This window comes from Bidens hawaiensis, unplaced genomic scaffold (assembly GCF_021521415.1).
Source record: "Bidens hawaiensis isolate Kalapana, Puna unplaced genomic scaffold, B.hawaiensis_p1.1 tig00008080_1, whole genome shotgun sequence".
In the NCBI taxonomy this organism is placed as follows: domain Eukaryota; kingdom Viridiplantae; phylum Streptophyta; class Magnoliopsida; order Asterales; family Asteraceae; genus Bidens; species Bidens hawaiensis.
The window spans coordinates 48,813-59,002 of NW_027491571.1; the positions used below are offsets into that span (position 1 = coordinate 48,813).

The 10,190-nt window shown below is 36.2% G+C and overlaps 2 protein-coding genes across 3 annotated transcripts; both read left to right on the forward strand.

Annotated features, from left to right (window-relative positions):
- The first annotated feature begins 1,730 nt into the window (after nucleotides 1–1,730).
- LOC143636883 (ras-related protein Rab11C-like) lies at nucleotides 1,731–3,098 on the forward strand. The gene is made up of 2 exons (XM_077104368.1): nucleotides 1,731–1,910; nucleotides 2,415–3,098. The coding sequence occupies exons 1-2, from the start codon at nucleotides 1,746–1,748 to the stop codon at nucleotides 2,883–2,885; spliced, it is 636 nt and encodes a 211-aa protein (XP_076960483.1). The 5' UTR covers nucleotides 1,731–1,745; the 3' UTR covers nucleotides 2,886–3,098.
- A 4,023-nt stretch (nucleotides 3,099–7,121) lies between these two features.
- Nucleotides 7,122–9,901, forward strand: LOC143636893 (serine/threonine-protein phosphatase PP1 isozyme 2-like). Of its 2 annotated transcripts, none has more exons than XM_077104379.1 (4): nucleotides 7,122–7,341; nucleotides 8,158–8,717; nucleotides 9,455–9,661; nucleotides 9,741–9,901. In XM_077104379.1, exons 1-3 carry the CDS (start codon nucleotides 7,149–7,151, stop codon nucleotides 9,626–9,628), a joined length of 927 nt encoding a protein of 308 aa, XP_076960494.1. In that variant the 5' UTR covers nucleotides 7,122–7,148; the 3' UTR covers nucleotides 9,629–9,661; nucleotides 9,741–9,901. The 2 variants fall into 2 exon arrangements, with proteins under 2 accessions (XP_076960494.1, XP_076960493.1); XM_077104378.1 differs by having other exon boundaries at nucleotides 9,455–9,667; nucleotides 9,748–9,896.
- The last annotated feature ends 289 nt before the right edge of the window (nucleotides 9,902–10,190 follow it).

A 10,190-nucleotide genomic window follows, 5' to 3' on the forward strand; every position in this document is an offset into this window, starting at 1 on the left:
TATGTTTCGACGTCGTTTTCGGATGTCCAAGCGTTTATTTTTGAGCATCGTTGGAGATATGGAGAGGGAGTATGAGTATTTTCAACAGAAACCCGATGCAAGAGGATATTTAGGATTCTCCGCCATCCAAAAATGTACTTCGGCTTTACGCATCCTCGCATACGGCAACACGACCGATATCAATGACGAGTATTTAAAGATGACTGAAAAAACAAAGAGAGATGCGTTGGAGAATTTTTGCATCGGTAATATTTAAATTGTTTGTATTAACTATTGTTTTTAATATAAATATTATTTAATAATTTATTTGTATAGGGATAATACAATTATACTCTCATCGTTATCTGAGGATTCCTACTTCAAACGACCTGACTCGCATATATGATGTACACGAAAGCAAACATTCTTTTCCATGCATGATCGGGAGTATAGATTGCATGCATCGGGAGTGGACCAACTGTCCAACCGCACGGCAAGGTCAATATACTCGTGGTGACCATGGAGTGCCAACGGTTAGTCTTCAAGCCATTTGTTCACACGACCTCTGGATTTGGTCAGCCTTCTTCGGCTTAGTCGGGTCCAACAACGACATAAACGTTCTCAACGCGTCACCCGTGTTAGAGTATTACATCAGCCGTAGCATACCGGTCTTACCGTTTTATGCCAACGATACCTTCTATCGTCACGGATACTATATGGGAGATGGGATATATCCAGAGTACTCGATCATCGTCAAGACGTTTCAAGACCCTATCGAAGAAAAAAGAGATTATTTTAAGAAGAAGCAAGAGTCCGCGAGAAAGGATATCGAGAGGTGTTTCTGGGTTCTAAAAAAACGTTGGCATTATATGAAAAACCCTTGTCGTGTATGGACGTTGGCAAAAATGAGCGATGCCATGTATACGTGTATCATATTGCATAATCTGATTTTAGAAGACGAGGGAAAAGCAATATGTCAACACTATATACCAGGAAGCGTTCCAGAACAGTTCCCTGAACCAACCCAAGACCAACGAACGTATAACATTCACCAGCTCACATCAAGTGATACATAACCAACTGAAGGCGGATTTGGTTCAACACGTGTGGGATAATCTTCCCGTTGAGGAGGAGGACGAAGACGAGTACGAGGACGAAGACGAGGAGGAGGACGATGACGAGAACGGGGACGAAGACGAAGATGAAGACGAATAGATTAGTTTTTTTATAGAAATTTTTATGTGTATTTTTATTTTGGTGTGTTTTTTTTATTATAATTTATTTTTATTATTCGTGTATTTTTTTTAGTTTATGTATTTTTTTCTATTTATTTTTTAATTTTAATACATTTTTATTTAATCATTTAAATAAATTAGTTTTTATTTAATTAGTTTAATTATAAAAAGAAAATAATAAAAAAAAGACATTGTGGGCCCAACTTGTATCCCCTACACCACTATACCCCAAAAACAAATTTTCACTCAATGCTGACTGGGCGCCACGTGTCACAGTTCGCCCCTAATTGTAGCCCACCACTGCACATAGCCTAAGTGGGCATTTAAAGCTGGTGGACTTGCATCGTTTTCACACACTTTAGATATTAATGTCGGCGGTTTCTACTCCTTTTAGATTCCTCCTCTCATTTTCCAAAACACTCATAACCAATTCTTTCCAATCTCTTCGCTCCGGTAACATTTCTCACATTCATTTCTTGTTTCTGCTCAAATTCGATTAATGTTTGCGTATTTGTTTCAGATCTACCTCGAATGGCTGGTAAAATAGATCACGATTACGATTATTTACTCAAGATCGTGTTGATTGGTGACTCCGGTGTCGGCAAATCCAACATTTTAGCTAGATTTACAAGGAATGAATTCTATTTGGAGTCCAAAGCCACCATTGGCGTTGAATTTGCTACCAGAACTCTTCAGGTATTAACTATTTCTAGCTTTATATGGTATGCATTTGAAGTTTAGCTTGCTATTTTTATTATTATTGCATATTGCAGATCTGAAATCACAAATATGATTATAAATTATTGGCCAATGAAATGAATATCTGAATGTTAATTTAGGGATATTCGATTTTAATAATCCAAATTTCGATCTATTGGTCGGACCCAAATTGGCAAGTTGATTCATTTTCCTCGTTTTACTTTCGACCCAAATCCGTTCCAACCCGGACCCGTTTTGACCCGACCCAAAACAACCCGTTTTTTTAATTTAACCCATTTCGACTCGACCCGTTTCCCAGTCTTATCAAAGAGTCATGGACTGTTAGATTTTTTTTTTTGAGTCTTAACACATGATGTTTGTTTGGTAAGACTCGGATTAAGTTATAAATATATACATGTTACTAATAATTAATAACGATAAACCGCTTGTAATATGATGACTTAGTGCTTATCATTTGGCTAATGAGTGATGTGAAAACAGGTTGAGGGGAAAATGATAAAGGCTCAAATTTGGGATACTGCAGGGCAAGAGCGATACAGGGCGATAACCAGTGCTTATTATAGAGGTGCGGTTGGAGCCTTACTTGTGTATGACATAACCAAAAGGCCAACTTTTGATAACGTTCAGAGGTGGTTGCGTGAGCTTAGGGCTAATGCCGACTCCAACATTGTTGTTTTGATGGCGGGAAATAAGTCAGATCTGAGCTATCTTAGAGCTGTAAATGAGGAAGATGGTCAATCTTTAGCTGAAAAAGAAGGGCTTTCGTTTCTTGAAACGTCGGCACTTGATGCGCATAATGTTGAGAAGGCGTTTCAGACTATTTTGACTGAGATTTATCATATTATCAGCAAGAAAGCATTGGCGGCTCAAGATGTGGCGGCGCCAGGGAAGGGGACCACCATTAATGTTGGTGATTCATCTGGGAACACACAGGGTTGTTGTTCGAGTTAGAGTTGGAAATCATATATGTTTAGGTCTTGTTTATTTTGGTTGTTTGATCTTTATGTTTTGTTTACTAGAAGGCTGAAAAAAATGAACTTTTAAGGGTATAGACATGTTACATGATGAATTCTGTTTGTATTTTCACATAAACAATGAGGATTAAATATTAATTAGCACAAGTATGCTTCTTAACTGTTTCTGCTTATTGTCTCACTTTTGTCTTAAAAAGTTGGAACTCACCAAAACTGGAAACTTATACATTCTTCTCATTTTAATTATGATGTTTTGGATAACAGGATAATAACATCTATGTTATGAAAATAAGGCCATCCACCTATGAGCAAACTATGCAAGAAGTTGATATTAACCGTTAACTTGACATATTTGTATTTAACAGGATTTTAGTATGTCAACTTTTGTTTAGACAATTTTCTGTACAATAAAATTCTTTGTTAGGTTTTTGTTGTATTAACTATGGGCGATTTTTTTAAATGACCATTGATGTGTGCACGTATAAAAATAAGATATTGAACTACTATGAATAAGGAAACATTAGTACGAGCTTATAAAACAAAAGTGTGTTTAAATAAAGTCTTAAGATAGTGATGACACCTCTAAACTTTAAAGTCCAAAAAGTCATAGAGCCCGAGTTGATCAACTTAAGTCATTTGAAGCATGCTAAAATATCGAATGACAAAAAGATGATTTGTTAGAGCATGCAATTGGGGTTTGCTTCTATACACAAAGGCGATGTAGGTGAAAGGCATTATAGGGATCATGTCTCACCTGTTATATATTATAGACAAAATAGCAACACTCGTCATTTATGTTTACATGGTTTTTTAGTGGATGTCATTTAGCGAATAAAATGTCAGATCCTTTATGATTGAAAACCTTATCACGTTTTCTTATTTTGTCATAACCCAGTTAAGTTTTCTCGTTAAAACCAGTCATGTGCAACTCACATGAAGATAGTTTTGTAACTTTACAAATTTAATAATTATAAATAAAAAAAATAAATACTTCCTTCTTATATTTAGAAATAAACAATAAACTTCCATCCATCCACCAACACCACCGATCCCCATCTCCCCCCCCCCCCCCAATCTTCTTGTACTCTCTAATATCCAAAACCACCACTACCACCACATGTTGCCGACCGCCACCACCCACCACTAGGGGTGTCAATTCTTGACACGACCCGAAACCCGACCCGAACCTGACACGGAAAAAACAGGTTTTGGGTCGGCTAACACGACCCGTTTAAAAAACAGGTCAGGTTCGGGTTGACCTGTTTTCTAAACAGGTTGGGTTCGGGTTGACCTGAATAAAACGGGTTGACCCGTTAACCCGTTTAATTTTATATATTTTAAAATTAATTTTATATTCCCTCTTTAGTTTTAAAATGTGTTGAAGAATTTAATTATTTTTCATTCCCCATATTACTTTTTTAGGTCTCCTCTAAAATTCTATTTTTCGTGAATGACACTTTTAAATTCTCAACCAAAATTTCATTACCCAAAATGCATTTATTCTGTCCATTCACCAATATACATGAACATATCGTCAAATCCATCTATATCTAACTCGACTCATGCTTAAATTTCTTTTGAATTTTGCAATATATGGTTTTGCTTTTATTATAATTTGTATGTCTGATTATATAAATTAACTTGTTTAAAAAATATGGGTTAAACGGGTCGTGTTCGCGTCGACACGAATTTTTGTGTATGCGGGTTAGGGTTGACATATTTGACACGAATAATAATATGGATCGGGTTCGGGTTGCACATTTCAACCCGTCAACCTGCCAACCCGACACGTTTGACACCCCTACCCACCACCCGTTGCCACTATCACCTTCATATTTCCTCAATCCAAAATTCACCCACGACCTACCGCCACCATCACCATCCCATTAAGCACTCACGCCCTCGTCTTCTTTGCCGCCATCGTACACTTTGGAAAAACCAAATACGCCATCCTTGTCGTTTTTCAACACCACACCCACCAACCTCCTCGACCAGGTCTCGACAAGGTCGTTGATTTGTGGATCCCGCAACTACCACCCCCCATCACCGGCGCACATCACAGCCCCCTCAACCTCTCCGTCAACCACTGAAAACCATCCACAACTTCCTCTTTGACTCACTCCACAACAACATCATAACAAATGTTAAAACCCCCAAATTTCCACAACCAATTTCTGAATTAGGGTTTCCAAACCCAAAAACCGAGGTATTAGAACAATAAATTGTAGGATTCAGGATATTTTGTTCGGTCGTAGTAATTTTTTCTAAAAAGGTCGAGGATGTCTTCACGAGTGTGAGAAGCTTGAAGTCATTAAAGAGAAGTTTGAAGCGTTGGAAGCTCGAAATTAACTTTAAAAAACATAGTAAAGAAGTGAGAGATGGGGAGTAGATTGTGGCGGGGGTCGTCCAAAAATATGGTGTCCGGAGATGGTTGTGGTAATGGTGTGAAGATAGAGGGGATGAAGTTGCAGGTTTATAGAGAGAGGGAGAAAATTGATCTTTAAATATTTCTATCTTGGCTCAAAGTTTAATGATATGTTTTGGCAAAACTATTTGTAGTTGTACTTGGAAGCTGGTGGTTGGTGGTTTGAAGCTGGTAGCGGGTAGCTGTAGCTTTTTAAATATATTTAAATGTTTGATAGAGTAGTTGGAACTTTTAATAAATAATATCAGAAGATCAAAATGGACATAACTAAAAAATAATAGTAAATGTATTTATTTTGAAAGGTTATTTAAGTAATTTAAAACACTAAAAGCTTGTAGCTTTTTCTAAACACTACTAGTTGGAGCTTCAAGGTTTAAGCGTTTTCTCATAACCTAAAAGTTTCAAGTTCCTTGAATCAAAAATGGCTTTTAATTAAGTGTGAGTTTTTTCTTAATAGCTTGAAGCTAGAAGCTTCTTAAAGCTCCTAAAAGCTCCAAACCAAACATACTCTAAGTTATATACACAAATAGTCCTTCAAGGAGTAAAAGAGAAAACTACCCCCATGTATTTTGCACATAACTAGTTTTATCGAGAAAACATAACTATGTTAGGGTCAAAGGACAAAACATTATTAGATTTTCAATCATAAAGTATTTTTTCTGGCATGATTTTCGCTAAATAGCATCCAATGAAAAACCATGTAAACATAAAGAACAAGTTTTGCTATTTTGTCTATGTTATATTGTTCTCCATTAAAGTAACCGTGTTTAGGTTGATCATGGCCCTTCATAGCCTTCAACATTTAATTCTAACCATTTAAAGCAGCACAAGTAGTTCTAGAAACGGCCAACGAGAGATGTCACACACACTCTCTGTCTTATGTTTACCCGCGGTGAGCATGTAATTGGTTGAACCCATTTTTTAGACATTAAATTTGGATGTTCCTAATCGTACCTCAACATATTTCAAAGCAGCACCAATTTTGTTTTCCGGCATAAATAGGGGGCCTTCATTGTTCCCGCAAAGTTGTAGGTGGTGGTGGCAAGTGTGTGGGGAAGGGTTTGGTGTAACAGTGACTGTGTTGAAGAATGTTCAAGATAAATTTTCTGGTAGCAGAGACGACAAGACACCGATTAGTGTCAACATTTGAAAACAGAGAATGATTTGAAACAGAGAAAAAGACAGCAACAGTTGTTTTAGGTGATGCCTAGTGTCAAGTAATGGTCAGATCTTAGGGTGATGAAGCCGAATAAGAAAGAAGGTGGTTGGTCAGGTGCATATCAACACACTTAATTGAGATTTAGGATGACTAAAGAGGTGTTGGATGAGCTTTTTTTAAAAAATTGTTTATTTGCTTTTTGAAAAACTTTATTTTAAAACTTTTGTTAAGCACCTACTACTTTTTAAAAAGCTCACCCTAAACCAAACTAAAGTATTTTACATGATCTATTCCATAATATTGGATGATTTTTTCATAAAAGAGAAGAATTGTTATTTATTGAATGGAAAAATAAAAGATATAAAGATACAAGTGAAAAATTTGGAAATATTTATGATCCTCCATGAATTTGATCTGAAAACGCGGCATTTATCCCCCACCGGAGTTGCAGCCCCTTTCTCCTCCGGCCACCCACCATTAATTTAATCCATCCAAATATATTATAATAATCCATTGCTATCACCACTTGTCCATGCGCATAAACCATTAAATAATACAGTAATAATAATAAGAATACCTTTTTGTTTTCTTTATTATTCCAAGAAACACAAGCAAAAAGCCATTGGGCGGTGAGATCTAGGGTTTGTATCATAAGAATGGCTGGTCAGGGGATGAACCCTGCGTTACTGGATGACATCATCAACCGGCTGCTAGAGTTCCGGCAAGCCCGGACCACTCGCCAGGTTCAGCTCTCCGAAGCAGAGATCCGTTTAGTCTGTTCCACTTCCCGCGATATCTTCCTTCAACAGCCTAATCTCTTAGAGCTTGAAGCCCCCATTAAGATCTGCGGTATTATTATTATTATTATTATTATTATTTCTTCTCTGTGTTTTTTTAACATAACTGGAGGATTTAGGGCATTTCATTTTTATTGTTTTTATTTTTTTAAATTGCTAATAGTATCAGAAACCTGTAGAAGTATTATGTTGTTGAAGGGTCAGGTAGGTCTAAATTAGAAGTTTGTTTGATGAATGATTATAGAGACAACGCTGACCACCGGGCGTATAAATTGACTATATACTATGGACAGAGGAGTTTGTGATGAAACCTTGAGGAGACGGTTATCGAATATCATTAGCTAAATTGATAACTATATATTCTTAATTGGCATGGAGGGCTGTTAGTTTTTGGTCTGTTGTGGGTGTGAACTAGCTGTTTTTTAATTCTAAAGACCGCAAATCATGCAAAAAAATTAGTGTAAAATGGTTTATAGGCATACACTGGCTCTCTATGCCTTAATCTCTATCCTTATGTGACATGCAAAACATTTGTTGCCCATCCTTTGTATCATGTTAGAAGCAGCCTAGATATGTATAACAGAACAAAAAAATTTAATCTTTCTTTCTTTTTTTTTTGTTGTTGCTGTGATTGAGCTCTTTTAGAAGTTTAGACCTATAAATCTTGCAATATCACTATGGTGGGTCAGGTAATCTGCTAGGTTTCTGTATACATATCAACTTGATATCGTTTATACTTTATAGTTTTATTAGAGGCGTGGAAAACATATTGGGTTCATGTTTAGTTGCTCATTTCAAATATCAACAAGATCTGATAAATGTCATATAAGTTAAGAGTGATATGAAATTTATATATTTTGTTTTCCAGGTGACATTCATGGACAATACAATGACCTCTTACGGATATTCGAATACGGTGGATTCCCTCCTGAATCAAATTACTTGTTCCTCGGTGATTACGTGGACCGTGGGAAACAGAGTCTAGAAACCATATGCCTTTTACTTGCGTACAAAATCAAATACCCTGAAAATTTTTTCCTGTTAAGAGGAAACCACGAATGTGCTTCCATCAATCGAATATATGGATTTTATGATGAATGCAAACGCCGTTTCAATGTTCGAATTTGGAAAGTTTTTACTGACTGTTTTAACTGTCTTCCCGTGGCTGCTCTTATAGATGATAAAATACTATGTATGCACGGTGGTCTTTCACCTGATTTGACTAGCTTGGATCAGATAAGGAACTTGACTCGCCCGACTGACGTCCCAGACTCGGGTTTGCTTTGTGATTTGCTTTGGTCGGATCCGAGTCGGGATGTTAAGGGGTGGGGGATGAATGATAGGGGCGTGTCGTACACTTTTGGCGCTGATAAGGTGTCTGAGTTCTTAATGCAGCATGATATGGATCTTATTTGTCGTGCTCATCAGGTTAGTTTATATTTTTTACATTCCTTTTATAGGTGGCTAAAATGGGTGTAAGGGTGTTCATCGATTTGATTTTCGAGTTATCTGGGTTACTTGAATTTGGAAGTACTGAAACTGAATTTGAATTGGAATAGTTTTGCAAAAACTGGTTCGAATCGGGTTATTCAAATTTGAAAATTTTAACTGATTCGAATAAGCTTATTCGAATTCGGTCCATTCAAACAGACCGAATTAGCAAAAAGGAAAAATCAAAATTCAGAAGTTCAAAATGTTAAGTATATTAAATAAAAAAAAATAGGCTTATTATATAAAAAACATAACTGATTTGAAACCGAATTTAATAAATCATAAGTATTTTATATTTTAAAATAAGAAAAGTATATAAATGATGCAAATTCGGGTTATTCGAATTGATTTGGTTTGAGATACCTAAATTCAAATATTCAATTTCAAAATAGAAACTCGGTTCAAATAAGGACCCGATTCGATTAAACTGAAATTCGAATTCAGTTCAATTCGAATTTTGGGTTATTCGAGTCTGATTCGAATGATGAATAAGTGGGTGGGCCAGGTGATTATTGGGTCCAAACTCCAAACGGATTAAATATGCTATTTTAACTAGGCATTGATGAAAGAAGTGAAAGGGTTAACATGCTAAAATGTTGAAAGTTGGTTTTTACTACTATTAACCTTGAAAACATCAAAAGGCTGATATAATCTTTAAATGTTACTTTGTATAGGTTGTTGAAGATGGATATGAATTCTTTGCTGATAGGCAGCTTGTTACTATATTCTCCGCCCCTAATTATTGTGGTGAATTTGATAATGCTGGTACAATGATGAGTGTTGATGAAAGCTTAATGTGTTCTTTTCAAATTTTGAAGCCGGCTGATAAAAAACCTAGATTTTCATGACACTATCAAGCTTGATTACTATGAGTGGTGACCCTACAAGTTTATTAAGGTCAGTATCAATAATCTCTTGCACATAATAATATATTTTTCGCTCTGTGATTCTGAATTGGACTTGGAAGTTTGCAGATTCTGTTGGCTATGAAAGAGGCAGGAAAACATCCATGAGGACCGGATATCATTTAAGAGTTTCTTGATGTTTTGCTGTTTTGAAGGCTGATTATCATTGTTGAGAAAAAAATTATTCTGATGTTTTGGCGTTCGATTTATGATGACAATGTAAATACATTCGGCTTTGTAAATCGATTTGGCGCTGTAACGTACTCCTGAATTACTGATGACATTTCAAAATTGCTTATCATCTCCTTTTGTTTTGTGGTTTAATAGATTGTTTTGACTATTATTGAAAATTAAAAATGGATGATTGTCGTTAGCTTGTCCAATTTGTTAGTTTTCACCCACGTAAGCGAGCACAACAATGTCCGCCTTCTCATGGCCACGGGCCACAGTGTGTTGTTACTGTGAGCCAAGCTTTTGATTTCCTGACTGTGAACATATAAACAGG

Coding starts and splice junctions, on each gene's coding strand:
- LOC143636883 (XM_077104368.1), top strand. CDS start 1,746: ATGGCTGGTAAAATAGATCACGATTACGATTATTTACTCAAGATCGTG. Junction 1,911..2,414: donor TTGCTACCAGAACTCTTCAG/GTATTAACTATT, acceptor ATGTGAAAACAG/GTTGAGGGGAAAATGATAAA.
- LOC143636893 (XM_077104379.1), top strand. CDS start 7,149: ATGGCTGGTCAGGGGATGAACCCTGCGTTACTGGATGACATCATCAAC. Junction 7,342..8,157: donor AGCCCCCATTAAGATCTGCG/GTATTATTATTA, acceptor TTTGTTTTCCAG/GTGACATTCATGGACAATAC. Junction 8,718..9,454: donor TTATTTGTCGTGCTCATCAG/GTTAGTTTATAT, acceptor TACTTTGTATAG/GTTGTTGAAGATGGATATGA.